Genomic DNA, 18,195 nt, shown 5'->3' with positions numbered 1-18,195 from the left:
TGCAAAATTTGCTGTGTGGCATTTCCAGGGCTCCAGCTCGTGAGGTTTCCATGGTGGAGTCTTCCAGCTGGTGGTTTTCAGGGTTGGAGAAGTGGATAAATAGTTGACTTTGGTTTTACACTTTTGTGGACAAATGGGTTCTCACCTGGGTTTAGCCCCAGTGTGGAAAGCCTGAGAGATCGATTTGACATTTCTGGGAAGAGGCCTAAAGGAAGTAGAAGAAGGAAATAAGTTAATTATCCATTTGTGAAGAGATTATATCAACGAGGAACAGCATGTGTGGTTCATGATCTAGTCTCTATTTATAATCAAGGAAGAAAACAGGTACTTTTGGGGCAAAGTTGCATTACTCTGTCCAAAGGCACAGTCTTTATAAACCTCTAATGTAGATGAGATGAATGACACCGGGGTAATTCTTATTACCCTCCACTGACTGTAAAGGGAGCCGGGTGTAGCTTGGGGATAGACTGTGTCTGTCAAAGGTCAGCGAGATCAACTCCCCATTTGGTGCTTAACTTCCCTCCCTTTGCTGTCAGCTGTTGCATGTTCGAGTGATAAGGGAAAGGGTATTGGCCAACAGCTCTTGACAACTTCATTGCTTATCCCACAAGAAAGAAAATAAATATCCTACTGAATATAGCAAAAGGTTAAATCGCTAACACTGTAACGTGGTACCAAATCCTGGCTGGCTGTCACTGTGGGGTCACTTCTGCCTTGACTGTAAACAGGCATGTAATTCATACGTTGTGGGATGCAAATGAGAGTGTGGAGCAAAGCAAGCCATGTTGATTGCATCAAGTTTGACAGGTAACAGGCATCCATCACCCAGATGGATTGTATGCCAGTCTAGTATGTGAGTTCCCACAGGAAAGTTATAATTTCAGTTCACATAAACTTTTTTCAAAGTAGGTATGGATGGATGCTTTTATCTCAAAATTGTTTCAGGAGCAACATGGGATAGTTTAATCCCACTTAAATGCCCTCTAACTTCAACAGCCAATGTAAGACATGTTGAGACTAACTATTTTTGGACTAATTTTAATTTCTCTTTGAATTTAGTTGATGAACCTCCCAAGGTAGATCAAGGTAGATTTCCCGCCAACGTTTTTCCTGTATTAGAGTATCTATTCGTGGGGTGTCTTCTAGGTATCTTTTTAGCAAGCATTTTTGCATGTATGTCCCTGATATGCTGTGTTTACAAAACTTCACCCTCCTCATCTGCACTGCCCCCCCGAGTCCTTTATTTGAGGATATTCATGGTGATTTTTTTTCCCCAGATGTGGACAGGATGCCTCTTGCCCTGATGAATAAATGGTAAAGCCTTGTTCAAGAAATTTTCACCAGTTGCTGACAATCTGCTCTTACATATTTCCTCTGGCCTTCTCACTATTTGGATGCTTTTCATGTCTTTAACCTTGGTCCAGCCACCAATGTCCCTAGCTGCACTAGAGCAACTCCTCTGTCTTTGCCTAAGGGACATGGCTGAAGGACATGACAATGATGGATTAAACTGCTCTTCAGTGACTTGGGGTTTTTCTGTCTAGGAGCTTGTGTCGAAAGTAGGCACCAAGCACTTCTCTTCTGAAGTACTCTCAAATGCCTGATGCTGTAGAGCATCGTTCATGCTCAGCGTGCCTATGGGGCAGTGAAAATGCAGTGCTCTGAGTTTTCAGTAGCAACTGCTGCCTGGCTGTTTGTCTCCATCTCATCTGATCCCGGGGCGGGGGACAGTTTGGGACTTTTCACCAGCAGCTATTCAAGATGGGATCTTGTCTATGGGCATACTGAGGCAGAATCAATGAACCAAACCAATGACTCTCAGCAGTGATGTTATTTTTCCCACCACCCCCACAAGAAAGACTGGCCCACACACTCTCCGCTAAGCCCTGGCCTGTGATAAGTTGAAATTGCAGCCTTATGGTGAAGAAGCCTGTCCCCAAACTGAGATTCCATCCTTTCTGGATAGAAGAATACAGCCACTGGCCCAGCAGCCCCACAGGCACAGTATGTGTCATCTCCCTTATGTTTGAGCAAAAGAGACAAGCTCTGTAAATGGCAATATTTGAGCACCAAAATATTTATTGCAATAAATTAGAGAGTAAGCATTTATAAAACAATCCATCTGCATATAAATATCACACAGCAGTTTTAATTTCATAGTTCACTTAAAATCCTCTGGTACAGCTTCATAAATACATTTCCTTGGATATTTTTCAATTAATCTATATAAATAAAAGTGCTGTATAATTATTACCTTAAAATAAGTTACCATTAAATATGAATGACAAAAAATATTTCTGAATTGGTCTGAAATACCAACTATTCAGGTAAAGGTCAGAAGGGGGCAACATATGCAAGAGAGATTTCCAAGTAAAAGGCTCAAAACATACTGGCTACGTATCACTGCCTACCTTGACCAAAGCTGATTCATAGGTGTCAAATCTCAGCATATAAAATACAGAAACAGTTGCTTTATTCCTATGGAGATGGGGAGGACAGGAGTGTGCCTTTGAAAATAACTAATGCCCTGTGTTGAAATGGAGCTGCAAACACTGTCCTGGAGTTTTCATTTTCAAAGGCGGCAGCAATATGCATCCTGTCTGTGCCCACTTAGTTTGCTATTTTTGGCACAAGTGAAAAACATACTGCATGGGGGGGTGGGGGAGAGGGGTGCAGTTTCCATAATAGTTAATCAATTGGAGCATAGCAAGAGTTTTTTGGAGACATGTCTTCAAGCCTGATCTGAAATTCTTTCAGTTTTTCTTCTTGTTCCCTGCCTTCTTTGGGCCATCAGTACAGGCATTTTCTATGTAGTCAAACAGTAAATCCAGTTCTCCAATGGCTTTAGTCTTTCCATTCTCTCCCAACTAGAAAAGAACAGAATGTAAGTTTTAGCATCTCGTTATTGCTCAGAAAATTGAAATTAGGCTTGTCGCAGAAACTGAATTGAGAACTTACTCTCCTTATTCTCTCAAGTAGTTCTATTAGAGTCATTATATCATAAGACATAAACCAGCTCATTCAAATCTAGTCTAGCATATAGTTACCTGCAACTAGACTTCTGAAGGTTTAAATTACCATCTAATTCCCTCTTTAATACCCCTGCAGGCTTCACCTCCTAAATAACCTCCAGAATTCATTTCATAATTAGGTCAGCCTTAATCCAACTAAATGACTGGAGTTTGGAACTGCTCTTTTTAAGTGTTGGGAAAAAATTTACCTGTTTCATTTTGCTCTTCATTTCTTCCACGTTCTTTTCAATGTGCTCTCTGTGTCCTGAGCATTTCTAAAAAAAGAAAACACCCAGACATAACATTGGCAGCTGTATGCAACAATGTGCTTTTTTTTTTTTTTTTCACACCTTTCTATCAAGCTCGAGTCTGATATCTTTGATCTGAGGTTTCCTTTCATATCACTGCCTTTTGCCGCTGTTTGCAGCATTCTGAGATCCAGGAGCAGCGACAAGAGTCACAGCTCAGAGAAGGGAAAGAAACCCAACACTACTCACACATCTGCTCAGCTCTGAGGTCAGGGACGCCAAGAACTGTGCCACCTCCTCAGCGTACGGGTACTGGTCCTTGGCCTTGGTGAGGAGGACATCTTTCACTACAATCTCCGCAATCCTCTTCATCACGTAGCAGCGGTTGTTTTCCTATGTATGCAAGTGAGACGTCACGTTAAATCACAGCAAGAGATCAAGGAGTGCTGCAGAAGGATGCAAAGAGCAGCCTCCCGGTGTAAGGCTTACCTTGACGTTAACATAGAGCTGCTGCCCAATGAGCCTGTTGTCCGTGTCCTCGTCCAAGGCCCTGGCCTGAGAGGAAAAAAAGGGAATGTCAGGTGGGGATGGGAACCCTACCTAAAAATTAATTATAAACCCTAAGGTTTTCATCAATAATAGTGCAGGTGAAACAAGGGAATGGACACCATAGACAGTGTGTTACAGATCGATAAGTTGGACGTTGTGTCTGTTTCTCCCCTTAACTGGGTGAGATTCAAGATCAGTATCACTGGAAAATAAATAAGCAGAAGTCTGAATTCCTGTCCCCCTCTTAAACATCAGACGTCGTAGCGGTTACGATGACTAAACCAGATGCCGCAGGTGGCCGACCTCACGGTGGCCCGCAGCGCTGCTGGGAGGTGCAGCAGCACTCGATGGTGTAACCAGCAGCCCAGAAACCTGCCCGAGCAAAGCACTGTCAGATGCTTGAGGAGTTGCCTGGCCGCGGCTGGAGGACGAGCAGGCCCAGCTCCAAATGGACTGGGCACACAGAGAAATGTAAGCTCCTGTTTCCCATTGATCCAGTCTAGCCACAGCCGCTGGAGAGAAGGAGCTGTGCTGTGCCGGGGGCTGCCGTTCCCGTGGGGAGCAGGAGGAGGAGAGGCAGCAGCTTCCCCCGGCTACACAACCAGCGGGCAACAGACCCGCTCCACGCGCCCAAGCTCTGCCTTACTGCAAACGCACTTTTTTTTCTGGAGAAAGGCATGAGAAAGAGAGAGGAATGCCGAAGGCGAGAAGCCAGGGCTCTGGCAGAGGAGGAGATCCTCAGATCCTGCCGTGAAGGACACGTGGGTTACCATACCATTTTAGCCAAGGTGTAGGTGCGATTCCTGATGTAGGGCTGCTGGAAGTTGATTTTCCTGAGCCTGCAGGAATGATGGGTGCTAGAAGCCACCCCTGCCCCTTTCGGAGGCAGAGGGCTGGTGAGAAGAAGAGGGAGACAGCAACAGCAGCAGAAGAAGACCCATCCTGAGAAGCTCTTGGTCAAGGTCAGCAACGAGGCCATGGCTCACAATCCAAAGTTGTCCGTCCCAGCAGGTTGCAGCTACAGCCCTCAGCACTGACGAGAGACAGCAGTGTTAGCATCAGGGAGAGTGGGCAAGGCAAAGGGAGAGAGGCACAAAGGGTGCAAGCCTTACCTTTGCTGTGATTCTTGATGTGCTCTGCAGGAGGTGAGGTGTACCTTATATAGGGCCACCAACATCTCTCTCAGCTTTTTTTTTTTGGGTACTGGTGGTGAAATAAAAATGACATCAGCAAGTCTCTTACTTTCCAGTATCCTCTTCTGAGAACTACCTAACCACTACAAAACCCACAAATACAACTTCAAGGACATTGTAATCTTTAGCTTCTTATAAAATAAACCAAATTTTAATGCAGGGCAAAGCAGGGGCTTTTACTGGGGCAGGAATGCTGAATTCTTTTTGCATAAAAATATTTGAGAACTTTATGGGTTTGTGCCTCCTGTGCTGATTGTAACACACTAATTGGATTGGCAGTATGATGGCAGATAATGTAACTTATATAAAGTTTTGTTCATCTTCTATGGCAAAAGACTGGTGCTCCGCCGCTGCTGACTGGTATACACAAGCGGTCAGGCTGTACCAGACCCAAAGCACTGCCCACCGACGGTTCCTACCCTGCAAATACCCTTTCTCACACAGTGGCCTGCTGGAGTCACCGGCCATCTGCCCGTCACTGTGCGATCCTCCCAGAGAGATCGGAAACTGCGTAGGACCAACACCACATTTATCACATCCCTGATCTCCAGATTCCCATTTTCCAAAAAATCACCCATATTCCAGGCTGTAACCAGGCGTAATGACCAGAGCTGTGGTCAGCTTATCCAGGTGATTTCCACGTTCATGACCCTGTCCTACTAACGTAAAGGCAGAGCTGCACCTTTAGTCTGAAACGTTACGCAGGGTGCTAAAGGGAAACTGTACTCCCTTTAGAAAGTAATTTGCAACCCTGTTGTAGACAGTAATGCATGAGGACGCAGAACTGGTACAAATGCAGAGTCCTGGCTGTCTAATGCCCACAAGGCACACAGGTGACAAATGTCAGAAATTGGAGCAGGAAAACCAAGGCTCCAGTTTTGCCTCTGGGACTCAACAGGGGCATCCCTGGGGCTGGGCTTCACCCTTTGTGGGTTAGGCTCTCGGGACAAGAGCCGTAATCAGCCTTACCCTGTGGGCTGAAACGCCCAGCTCTTTTCCTTATACCCGAAAGGAAGCCATTAAAGGCTGGCTGTCATCAATTTGCACTTTAGCCTCCCCTGCGGCATCCGCAGCACGAATTCGTCTCTCCGCGCCTCAGTCCTGCCTCAGTTGCCCTCAGATACCTGCCGCATCAGCTCTGCACAGGTCTGTGCCCTTGAAGCGGCAGCCCCTCACCCTGGAGCCACCATCACCACATCCCTTTCTGTGTCCCTCTCAGGGACCCATTCCCATGCCCAGCCTTCAACAGCATCCTGACTGCTGCAGGCAGCAGAAAGCACGGCGGGAGCTTTCGAGGATGTCGACAAGCTATTCGAGAACATGTTTATAAACTCTTTTCCATAAATGTTTCATATGCCAGGCTAACGGGCCCAGTGGGGGAACAGGTTAATGAGAAGATAGGAGGCTGAGTTATACTTAGTCAAAAGACAGACATTAAAGACCAAACTGGGAGAAATCCAGACAGAGAGGCTGTTTTCTTTGATTGGCCTCCCCTGAAGTGCATTCCCATGAACTCCCCAGGCGTTAAACACAGGCTGATAACCAAAGTCTGCTTCTCACTGAGGTTTCTCGCACTTCTCCACCAGCTCACCCAGCCGAACAGAAGTCCCAAACCCAGACCAAAAGCTGTGAATGGGCATTCAGACTCTCCCTGCTCCAGACTCCCCGTCCTCCTGCCCTGCTGGCAGATCCCACCTCTCGATCCCTTTGGCCGCTTACCCTCGTCAGACATGGATCCAGCTTGTCTGACTTCTTCTTGTGGCTCCAGTCCCATGGAGAGGGTTCATGACCTGGGTAAGTAGGTGCTGTGCCACCCGCATCTGTTCAAACCACTGCAAGGGGCCCACCTGGTCCCAAGCTTCCCACACCTCCTGATGGATATTTGAACAACATCAGGCAGATGGATGAGGAAATGGATGCTGAATCTTTCTTCTGCCCTCTTTTATGTAGTCATTACAGGATCTCTTCTGTCTGTCTGCTCTAGTGTTGGAAATCATACACCGGGACATACCTATTTTCATAGAAAATGTTAAGTTAGACTTGATAAGGCTCTCTTTCTCCCATCTGTATTGTTAGCCACCTCCCTCAGTCATACTACTTTTTGGCTGTGCCATGATGTCCTCCTTCCGAGGCTTTTAAAAAGCTTTGTTTCGATTGTTACATTTACCTCCCTACCTCTGGTATTCACCTTTATTTTCCAGACACTGAAATGCTGAAAAGCATATTGTAAGTTCATTAATTCATATTTCACAAATTCTGGTTTTATGATATTCCTAAAGCCTTCACATTATTTAACCTTTTGTTTGCAGTTGTGAGTTATAATAACCTATCTTCCATCCCACTAGCTTACTGTGAGTATGGTCCAGCCCAAAAATGAACGTTCAGAATCTCGCTGGACACTAATTTTAGCAGACTGTATGGTTCCCATGCTCATCAGTCCACTCCTGGCCTCTTCCCAACCACCTTCCACGAGATGACTGCTGGTCCTGGATGTACCACTGAGTTATGGTGTAGCCACAGTCGTGGCTGCAGTTATTCCCTGTAACATGTCAAGAGACTTCTTTGGAAGTGCCTCCCATTCCCAGGGTCTGCTGTTGCTGTTACGAGATTGCATCGAACAAGGATGTGACTAGTCACTGCTATCACCTCTTTTGACTAGCTCACCACACCCTGGATGGGAAATACACATTCAGCATTACATCCTATGGAAAGATGGGGCTAAAAACCTCTTACTCCAGTCCTCAGCTGAAGTCCAGAGAAGGAGGAAGGAATCGGAAGGTTTTCTGCTACAGTTGAGAAAGAATTTCTCTTTCTTCTTGTTTGAGGAGGAAATAAAATAAACTTCTGAAAAATAAGGTCTTGAGCCAGCACTGAAGGTGAACCTCACGGAAATTGCTTAGACACCCCTCCCCAAACAGGCTGCTCTGAACTGTAGAGCTGACAGAAGAGATTGGTGGAAGGAAAGCTGCATTTAATTTAAAATGTGGTACCCTAGCTGAAACCACCACTGGTGGGTCTTACTTTGGGGAGAAAGAATAAAGTGGAAAAAACACATCTGAAGAACGTGTCTTAAAAGCCTTTCTCACTAATTCTTTCCTATGTTAACATTGTCAAGTATTCTAGCAAGTGGTATGGGAACTGGTAATTTAGTAATTGCTCTTTGAGCCTGAACTACTGATGTCTTATGATACATGATAGTACCAAGCTTTTCTTTATAAAACAATGTTCTTTTGAAAACAAACAAGCAAACAAAAACGAACTCCAAAAAAGACCTCTTCAAGCTCAGGTAGGGGAGTTGGGAGGGAGAAGAGTGTGGGGGAAAAAAGTAATGTTGCTTTTTAATTTTATGACTTTTTCTAGGTTTAATGATATTTTTAATGTTTAAGGCTAGTGACAGTTTTAAATACAAAATTCTTACAAGAAAACATACCTGCTATGCTTCTAATTAAAAACATGACCTCTGAAATTCTATAAAGTACCCTCTTTGCCTTGTTTTTTAAGTATAATTAATTAAAAAATAATTTTGAAATTGTTCACAGATCATATTTTCTCCCCAGTGCCATCCCAAGAGTTAAACGTCTATCCTATCACTGACCTCACCGATAAACTTTTAACGTGTAATTACATGGAGTTTCCCTAATTCATTAAGAAACCATAGCGGTTGAATATTCTCGACAATGACTTCTTGACCCATATTGAGGACAGAGGATTTTTTGAGGAGGACTGGAACTCTACATCATGTCTGCCTCAAAAGCCACAGGCACTTCCTTCTTACTTTGAATGAGGCCACAGGTGAATAACCAATACTGTACTTTGACATTCAGCTGTTGTGCATCATCACGAGCACACTGGCATGCAGGATTTTTTTTGAGCTTTAATACATTTTCAATCAGCTAGGATTATACTGCATTACCAGAAACATCCTCAGGATCGGACACTGGGCTACAAACGTTGTCAAGAGTAGGCATGTGGAAGAGTGAGCCTGTGTATCGTCCTCTTGGGTCTTCTCCCTGGCGATGAAATTCTCCCCGCTTAACCATCTGTACAAATGGATCACAGGTCATATAATGCCTAAAACTGAACACACTATCTACATGCAGACACCCTCAACTTTCAGGTCACACTCATCCCCTTCATTTTGCTCCAGCTCTTTTGCAAGCTAGTTCATTGCATTTTATCTCAGTTCTTCTCTGGTTTTGCCTAGACTTTCAAGCTTGAAAAGATTAAAGCAGACTTTAAAAATGTTTCAGCTCAAGCTCCAGTGGAGCCTTATTTTAGTCAGCTCTCTGCCCAGCAATGAAAACACCAGTAATGGAAGTTGATTTTTCTTTACAAAACTTGAAAATAAGCTTTTCTGTAATTCAGCCATTCATTATGAAAACATCCTAGTACACAGGCAAGTGTCTTCTGGGCATGATCATTAGGAGTGGCAGAAGGAATTCATTTTCTATGGAGGAAATTATAGCAACGCAGAGATTGGGAGAGGACAGATAGCATTTGACTGTCATATTTTTGCTTTTTTCACCATAGGTTTAATGTTGTGTAAGGGACTCTGAAACTTTTGGGAGGAGGATTAGTAGTAGTATTAAAATTGCTTAGCCTGGGAGTGCTTGTTGACTTTGGAAAAGACTCGTGTCAGATCTCAGTACAGACACTGCTGACTCAGGCTTTTTGCAGAGGATGTGCGATTCACCTACCTCCCCTGACAGTAACACTTTTGTTACACACTGAGTAACACATTTCCTCTGTCAGTAACACTTTTGCTTATATATCTGGTATTTCATCAAACATCTTTGTTTCTGACCTTCACTTGGTAGTTACATAATTTCTAGGTCTCCTAAGTATAAGATGCTATATAATAAACATAATAAAACTGGTATTTCATACCACAAAAAGTCTAAGTGGAAGGGAACTAATAGTTCATTGTGGTCACTGTTTTAAATTACACTCTAGGACAAAAAAAATTTGGTTTAAATAACTTTATTCTCACCTCAGAAACATTCACGTAGTGGACATCCAACAGAAAGCCACCCAGAGACACGTTAAGACAACACTGTACAGCTGCTACCAACGTTATTACTGCTACCAGTGTTATTACTGCTACCCCAGGACCACTGATGTAACTTTTATTGCAGTGCCAGGAGGATTCAGTGTTTAATATGAAAACAAACAAACAAAAGAAAACCCACCAAAATCCAATGTCAATGGAAGTGCAATAGATACTGCAATAGTCCAGTGGTCCTGCCTCTGCAGACAACTGCTGCCAACGTTAGTAAAGCATAAACAAAAGTTTTAATAAGACTTGCCGATAAGAGCTATCACTTATCACTGCAGACAGGAGAAAAGAGAATTCAGACCATCTCAGTGCACATTGCCTCATGCCACCAACAGCATCGCTATTAACCCTTCCACCAGATGGCTATTTCTTTTAATTCAGAGTGTAAAATTGTGCATGTATTATGAGACTCTGTCACTTTATATAGTGACCTACATATATCCAACTATGTCTGGTGAACAGTCAGATCAGGTGAACTGAAACTTCTGTGCTTCCTGTTAATGTGATGTGGTTGCACAGCAGTGACTCAGTGACATGGCAAAGTGGAATTACTGACATAGTGTATCTCAAAGAAAACCACTCTAACTGGGAACAGAATTTTGCAAGCTGGTTTATAATCCAGAATTCAGTGACAAACAGTTACTCAGATTAAGAAATAGGTCCAGCATTACGCACCTTCATTTACCAAGTATCATCAGTTTTATCGTGTAATGAATCCACACCACCTTGAGGATGTGTGACCATTTTGACGGGAAGCAACATTATTTAAGGTAAAGTACTTGTGCCCAGACACTGCCCACACACCAGCACTTCCACCGAGGCTGTGAGCTCAGCATCATCTCCTGAAGGTGAGCCCTTGGCCACTCAGTTATTCCGTATAACAGGGCTGCTAGGGAAGGAGGTGTCGGTTCCCATGTTGTTAACAGCAGTCTTCTAGTTAGGATCCATCCCTAGGAAGTCAACAGTCCACGTCCCAGCCCTTCCCCAGCCCAAGGTTATGCTATTGCGCATCTCCCAGGAGAGCCTCCGAGTCAACAAGTTTCCTGTTGGAGTGGGACTATTGTCAAGAACATGAGATTTATGGGGCCAGAAGGAGACCAAACAAAATAGCTACAGCCTAGCAATTCGGATGCTGTTTTCCTGGGTTGTCTGTTTTTAGCCACATGTCGTGTAAGCTAAAATATGTAAACAGGAGCCAGCTTCCCAGTGGAAACACGAAGAGTGCACTCCTCACGAGAGCACTGTTCCGGGAACTCATGGACCCACTCCGGCCGGGGGGGACACCAAGCCTCAGCGGGGTTCCACCAGCCCCACAAGAGACCTCGGGGTGAGAGCTGGGCACCCCGGCTCTCCAGAACAGGGTGCATCCGCAGATGCCTGTATGTGTGTGTCACACCAACTCAGCGACCAGAAAAGTACCCAGGAAAGAAGAAAACCAGAAGCACAGGCTTTCTGGATCCTGTCAGCCATTCCTGTTCTACTTCAAGTCTTGAAGTAGGTGCTTTGGAGACACCCCAGCACATGACATTATTTAATAAAGTCACCTTGAACAAAACCCTATTTTTTTAATGTATATACAGACACACATATGTATATACATACACAGACACACATACAGTATGTGTGTATATCAGATATAAACACAATTTAAAGGAAAAGCTTCGAGACCCACTCAAAACCTGCCCAGGTCACTGCCTTCCTTACCTCAGGAAAGGTAAGCTGGCATAAATGTGAATCAGTGACATTTACAAAGCTGATGCACACTCACCAGAAGACTTTATCAAGAGCTCTGAAGAAAATGGGGAGTGAGAATCTTCAGTTGTCCTTTTCCCCTCCACCGAAGAACTGTCTGCACTAAGGAGGATTTGCTGCCAGGACTCTGGCCACCAAACTCCCACTGCAACAAGCAAGCTCATACCAGCAAGTGAGTGCTTTTGCTCTTATACTGTTATTCCAGCCCGATGAATGGAATAAACTGATCTAACAAAAGGTGTGTAAGCTGTAAACACTATCAGGCCTTGCTCGCCTTCCCAATGGACTGCCAGTCTCCTGGTGAATCTTGTGCAGTTCTCAGTCCTCCACCCTAACAAGACGCTGCAGGACCACCGAGCACCATCCAGCAGAGTTTCTCAGAGCTCTTCCCAAACGCAGCACGTTCAGCACGCCAAGTTCAGATCAACTAGGCAGGGCCCAGTCGCTCCACAAGCTTCTCCAGAACGCAGCCTGCGAAACAGAAACCTCGCAAGGTCAATTCACATCTGACATGGATGAACTGTAGTAAGTATCAAAATATTTAGGAAGCTCATTCACATTTTTAACACAGAACTCCTGATGTCCTCCTTCAACACAATATTAAACTCGAATCAAAAAGCAAAATAAAACTTGGATTTCTGTGAAACTGGAGTTTTCTGGTTAGCTACCATCCACTATCCACTCTCTAGCTTTCGCTTTCAGTGTGATCACTGCTATGTGAGTAACACTTTCCCGCCGGGTTTCAATGCAGAGCAAAGCCTAAGAACTGACTGTGCTTCAAAGAGTTAACCGCAGCTCCACCATCCCCCTCACTCTTCCCAAGGCTCCTGTCTGCAAAGGTTTGAATAACTGCTGGAATCAGGACGTTAATTTAGGTCGCTTCACATGAAAATTACCTTTTGGCTTGTTTTCTTTATCACATTTTCGCGTGCATCTGGGTAATGGAACAACGTGGCTTCAGGCTACGCTAAAACTTGGTCAACGAGGGCACAGCAAAACTTCCACTCGCATCAGATAGCGATGGGGCTCTTTGCTGACAGATTTTACCAGACAGCAAGAACTGCTCTGACACCAGAACATTAGGTACCAGCTCAGCCTTGCAGGAACAGGCAGATGTAATACAGCAATATGGCATTATGCAAATAAGCGCACTCTAAATTGTTCAAAGAAGCTATGCTTCCTGCCCCATCTTCAAGTACTAGAAATTTGCTTGTCGAGTATTATGGATAGTATTTGGAAATCCCTTTTTCCTCCACTGCTATCTGCCAGAAAGCGATGACACCAAGAGTCAGATAAGGAAAACATCTTAGTACCTGGACTTGAAGAATTTGTGAATGAAGGAGAAAGCTGGTGGCTGGTAAGTAACTTTGCTTCCTTTCACCCTTCTGCAACACACATTGGGCTTCAGGCTGTGGCCCTTAGGTCCAGGGGGAACTCAGGCTACCTGCAAGGCATCAGGGACGGCAAAGCTGTTTTCAGGAGGTTGTTACTCACTACACAGGGATCCATATGAGCAATACAGAAGACATACAGATCTATTCATTGAAAAAGTATGAAAAATCCCTATACAACAACATACCCATAGTGATTTAAGTATCACTGGAAGAGCACTGGGCGGCCTTGGGACTTAATCCACACTGTGTCCCAAAAACATGCTTTGTTGCCTACACTTTCCTTAAAAGCAATCTAGCTCTGATGGCTAAAGAAACTTGACTGCTTACATTTGTAAGGTTAACAACATTTATATACTTCACACTATGTTTCAGAACTCGCCTCAGTATGGCATTAAAATTTGAAAGTAACAACAAAATATTATTGCAAAACTAACGCATTTTAGCAGGACTTTTTTAGTAGGATGGGATTATCCACAATCCCAGAAAGTCCTTCCAAACTTCCCTGCAGAGCTGGAAAGCCCCAAACAATTCTTCTCAAACTGTTCAATCCAGTGTTTCAGGGGTAATTTCAGCATTTTAAGTAGAGAAGGCTGATGCATCGTGAAAGGCACTGGAAACTGAGACTCTGAACAGAAACGAAAGCCCAGAGCCATAAAAGGATGCAAGTGCCTAAATACTACCTTGCTGCTACTGTAAGCGTTTAGCTAAATCCTCAAAACCCTCCAAATGCCGAGGGGCATCCAAACCTCACTGGAGGAGTTGCCTGAGTGCTGAGAAAGGTGCTTCATCCCTCCTGGTGAAGTCATTCCATGACTTATTTGGCCAGAGAAAGGAGGAAGAAGATGCTAGAGTGAGCATAGCTTTGGGAATAGGGAGATCTTTGTTCCAACCCCTAGGTCACCAACCATTTTTATCCAAAAAAAGATTCAGTAGAAGAAACCGAGAGCTTGCTTCTCATTCTCGCAGACAGGCAACAGTCTTATTATCTGGCAAGATGGGAGGTTTTTGAGATGTGACAGACTGGAATCAAGTCTGCTCTTTGTGGGCTTGCTGGGGGAATGCTTTATTGGCAGGAATACTGGGTAAAGGAAAGCCTTTTCCCAGCTGGCAGCAGTCAGTGAGGAAGAGCTGGCTCCTTTACTTGTACAGGGGGTTGAGAGCTGTGAGCCCCCAGCAGTGAGATCCACTCAGCAGGTATACCCAACTTGGGAACAGCAGCTGAAAACATTCAATTCAACACTTATTGACTGGGTCCATTATTAATGTGCTGGTTTTGTAAATCTTGACCTTAAGTCGACAAGATCCCAAAGCTGTTTATTCCTTAGATGCATCTCCTATTGGCAACTGCCTTCCTCGTTTATCTACTTGGTCTCTCCAAGGCTTCTAAGATTTCCTTTGAAAACAATACACATTCACTGTACAGCACGCACTTGTAATTATTAATAAAGGGTGCACTTTTGAACCTTTTTTCCATGTTCAGCTTGCTGGAAAACACAACAGGAAACATGTTTGAAGGTTGGTCTGAAATATTCAACAAAACAAAACAAAAAACCCTCTTCAGCTAAATAAACAACAATAGCAGAAAGCAGGCAAAAAGAATTTTACATCTGCCTTGAAGACTACAGAAGAGTACCCTTCAGAAGCTTTGCACTAGCATTACTCAAAAAGGGTATTTTATCTACATTTCTCTTAAATACTTCCGTCCAAAAGTAAATTCAATTAGAACATTTCAGGCAAAAGCTAAAATTTGTTCAGATAGAAAATAATGTCATGATGATGTGTGGGACACCAGGGGCTTCCATTTTCATCTCTAAATTGGGTTTGTACCCCCATGCAACAAAAATGTCTCCCTCCTTTACCACGTCTGTTGTCTCCTTGGCAGAAATCAATATACACGTACCATACAGCACACATCTAACAAACTCAGAGCTACCCAGATGCACCAGACTCATGGTGCAATACTGTAAGAAAAATTGGCACCTATGCTGTTATATCATCTATGACTTACAGGCCTCAAAATCAGGCCTGCACAAAAACTCTGACAGAGCTGTTAGACAGCCAGGAATCCCAGGCAAACCTAGAAAAACAAAAATAAAGGATCTAAAAAGAGGACACAGTTCATAAAACTCAAATTACAGGTACTACAGAGGAGAAGTAATGGATGATGAGAGCTCTTGGCCATGAGAACCACAAGAATGTGTTGAATTTGAAGAATGTAGACAGAAGACACACAAATTAACCCACCTGCAACACATTGTGGCAACATTCCTTCCTAAACAAAAATATTTCCATTTTTTAAGCCATTAAGTTTTCCATTATAAAACTATCATTTTAGAGGAAAACTGGCAATTTTCATAAAGGCTGTTGCACACAAATACAGTTTCCCTTTCAGTAGGAACTTTCTGACCAATTATAACTTACATATTAAGTGCACGCCACAGAATAATCCCAGAAGTCCTCATGATAAAATAAAATACCTTGATTTGTTTCAAACAACTCCACTGATAGGAAGCTACTGCAATGCATAACTTCTGGAAGAGGTGGACACTGTTTTCTAACATGGTCAGTGCTAGATAGCACTCACTCTTTAAATCAACACCTCATTTGTTGAGGACTGGCCCTTTGGGCACTGCAGCCTTCCAGCCTGCATAGCATCCATCTGCTCTGGGTCACAATTCCAAGTATCAACATATCTAGCTTTAGTGACTTCTTCTTTCTAAAGCTGAGTTCCGAGATAACATCTTGTCTTTCAAAAGTCCACAGCTATTCCAGTTGAACAAGTGAAACACAGAACTAAACAGAGAAGAGCCAACATAATAGGCTCTACCAACTTATCTGGCATAACTTGAACAGAAACAAATCAACCAACCTCTTTTATTTTCAGTAATATGCATACATAATTGTGTACAAAATTGAAATGTAAGCAAATGTGTACAAAATTCAAATTGTTCTTGTATAAAATTTCCAAATGAAGTAGTATTAAAACTTGAAGCCACACACGAAGAACCAAACTGCCTGCTAGCCACCTCTACTTCATGTTAACTTGTTTGCATCACTTGGAAAGATAAAACAAGCTGTCAGCATAAATCACAAACCTTTTTCACTGTGACAATCGTAACAGTATGTTGGTCTCCCAGAAACGGGCAACTAGGAGGAGAGGTAATTAAAATGCCAAAGTCAAGAAAAAACATTCTTCTGAGTTTACTTTAAGAGATCAACTACTCCTAAACACCTGAGTTTGAAGTGAGGACGTAGAAGGCCACTGTTTAAGGTGGCTGAGGTTGCTTTTTCTAGAAAAGTTGAAGTTAATACTAAATACGGGTCTTGCCCACAAAAAGACAAAAGTTCATGTCAGTACATCTGATGACTGCAGTACTGTACACACTGAACTCTAATAGTCATCCTGGCCAAAAAACTGTGGACAATGAACAAACCCTCACGCTTAGTGTTCTTTTCTCAAACTCCTGTACGTTCCATGTTAGCTTCATTAAGAAATAATAAGATTTTTTACATAACAGGTTAAAAGCAGTAAGTAGTAACTTTTTGTTACAGCACTGTGTTGTACTGACAATTCATACAGTAACATAAACAAATATACCACAGTTGCCTTTAAGATAGGTTAAAATCAAGCAACTGAGATGTTTGGTGAATGATGGTGTTGCCCCTGAATACTGTCCCAGGTCATACCACATGACTGCAGCAAAATACCTTGAAAAGTAACACACAGGTTGCATAAAAAAATAATTATCTCAGTTTCAAGAGGTGCCACTGTAAAAAAAAAAAAAAAAACAAAACCCATGTGGCTGTTGTAACATAGTGAATTAAGACGTAACTCTCAGATATAAAGGACCTACACTTTCAACACTGGTTTAAATATTGAAATTTTAAATTGGGATGGCAAGTCCTAAAAGTTGGGCCATATTAGTGGTAAGTGAAAGGATGCTGCATGATATCTACAATCACCATTTTTTAAAATGTACACTACAAACTATAAAAAAGAAATAATTTTACAGAACAGTTTCTATACAACAGCTGGGAGAGATTATGTCTTGCCCCAGAAATCCTTCCTCTTCTGAGCTCGTTCCAGTATCTGAGATGCAAGTGAGCTAGACGCTGCCGAGCGAGCAGAAATCTGAGACAACCTGTCATCTGTGGGGAAAGCGACAAGGAAGATTAAATACACATATTAAAGCACAGTTAACATTCATGGCAGACTTTGAAAGTGCAAATATTTTTATGCCCTCTTTCACAATGGATGCTAAAATAGTACCACAATACACTTCAATTCTATTACTTGGTAACTGACATGCTGGAAAAGAATCTCACTAGAAAGCTACTAGGATGCTAAGGTAAGTTTAAGAGAGCTACATGCCCAACTCTTGACAAACTCCAGAATGAGATCCCTACTGTCACCTGGGAATTGCCCAATTCTCCAAGTCATCTCTACATTTACTCTCCTCAGAAATCGTTCCTCTGCCACTGAAGTCTGTACAGACCAGACTTTGATAATATATTCATGAAAGCAACCCAGCTCTTCAAGCACAGCAGACAACTGTAGAATAACACATAACTAAAACATCAGAACCTATGCTGCTGAAAGGGCCCTTCTGTGCCAAACCCAGCTAGCGTCCCACAAGCTGTTAGAAGAAATGTGTCTTCTGAAGAAAACAGGATGTTTAACACAAAGACAACAAGAAGCATGCTTTAAAAACGTACTTTTGAAAGGTCTTGCTTTTGAATACAGGGTCCACTTCACACCCAGCAGAACTCCTAAAATTAAGCAGCCTAGATGCTGCTTCTCTGATAAAGCACAACATTATACTTCAACATCATTATTAAAATGTTGCTAGAGCTCTGTCAAGATGCTCTCTATGAAAAATGACACCCATTCTCCTGCATGGATTAAAAAGAACTGTATCACTACTTTCCAGCCCCCGCTACCAACAAAAAAAACAGCAGAAAATTCCATAACTCAATCTGAACAGGACCTGT

At 43.0% G+C, this 18,195-nt stretch overlaps 2 protein-coding genes across 6 annotated transcripts in view; both read right to left on the bottom strand.

The window, feature by feature from the left end:
• Nucleotides 1-2,059: 2,059 nt before the first annotated feature.
• On the bottom strand, nucleotides 2,060-10,804 carry IL22 (interleukin 22). The gene is made up of 8 exons (XM_052774710.1): nucleotides 10,733-10,804; nucleotides 6,721-7,012; nucleotides 4,921-5,011; nucleotides 4,584-4,841; nucleotides 3,749-3,814; nucleotides 3,509-3,652; nucleotides 3,221-3,286; nucleotides 2,060-2,867 (listed from the first exon to the last, which is right to left on the bottom strand). The coding sequence occupies exons 4-8, from the start codon at nucleotides 4,785-4,787 to the stop codon at nucleotides 2,754-2,756; spliced, it is 594 nt and encodes a 197-aa protein (XP_052630670.1). The 5' UTR covers nucleotides 4,788-4,841; nucleotides 4,921-5,011; nucleotides 6,721-7,012; nucleotides 10,733-10,804; the 3' UTR covers nucleotides 2,060-2,753.
• A 1,947-nt stretch (nucleotides 10,805-12,751) lies between these two features.
• Nucleotides 12,752-18,195, bottom strand: part of MDM1 (Mdm1 nuclear protein) — a 47,911-nt gene continuing 42,467 nt past the window's right edge. For 4 of the 5 annotated variants that reach the window (XM_052774707.1, XM_052774705.1, XM_052774706.1 and 1 more), the window contains one exon: nucleotides 16,064-17,352. In XM_052774707.1, coding sequence (XP_052630667.1) covers nucleotides 17,246-17,352 — 107 coding nt within the window. In that variant the 3' untranslated portion in view covers nucleotides 16,064-17,245. Of the gene's footprint in view, nucleotides 14,688-16,063; nucleotides 17,353-18,195 lie in introns of those variants that run through there. The other variant, XR_008233187.1, reaches the window with a different exon arrangement.

The sequence above is a fragment of the Harpia harpyja genome, chromosome 23, assembly GCF_026419915.1.
Source record: "Harpia harpyja isolate bHarHar1 chromosome 23, bHarHar1 primary haplotype, whole genome shotgun sequence".
Lineage (NCBI taxonomy): Eukaryota > Metazoa > Chordata > Aves > Accipitriformes > Accipitridae > Harpia > Harpia harpyja.
Note: the sequence above shows the minus strand (reverse complement) of the source record. Positions and strands in the feature narration are given on the sequence as shown.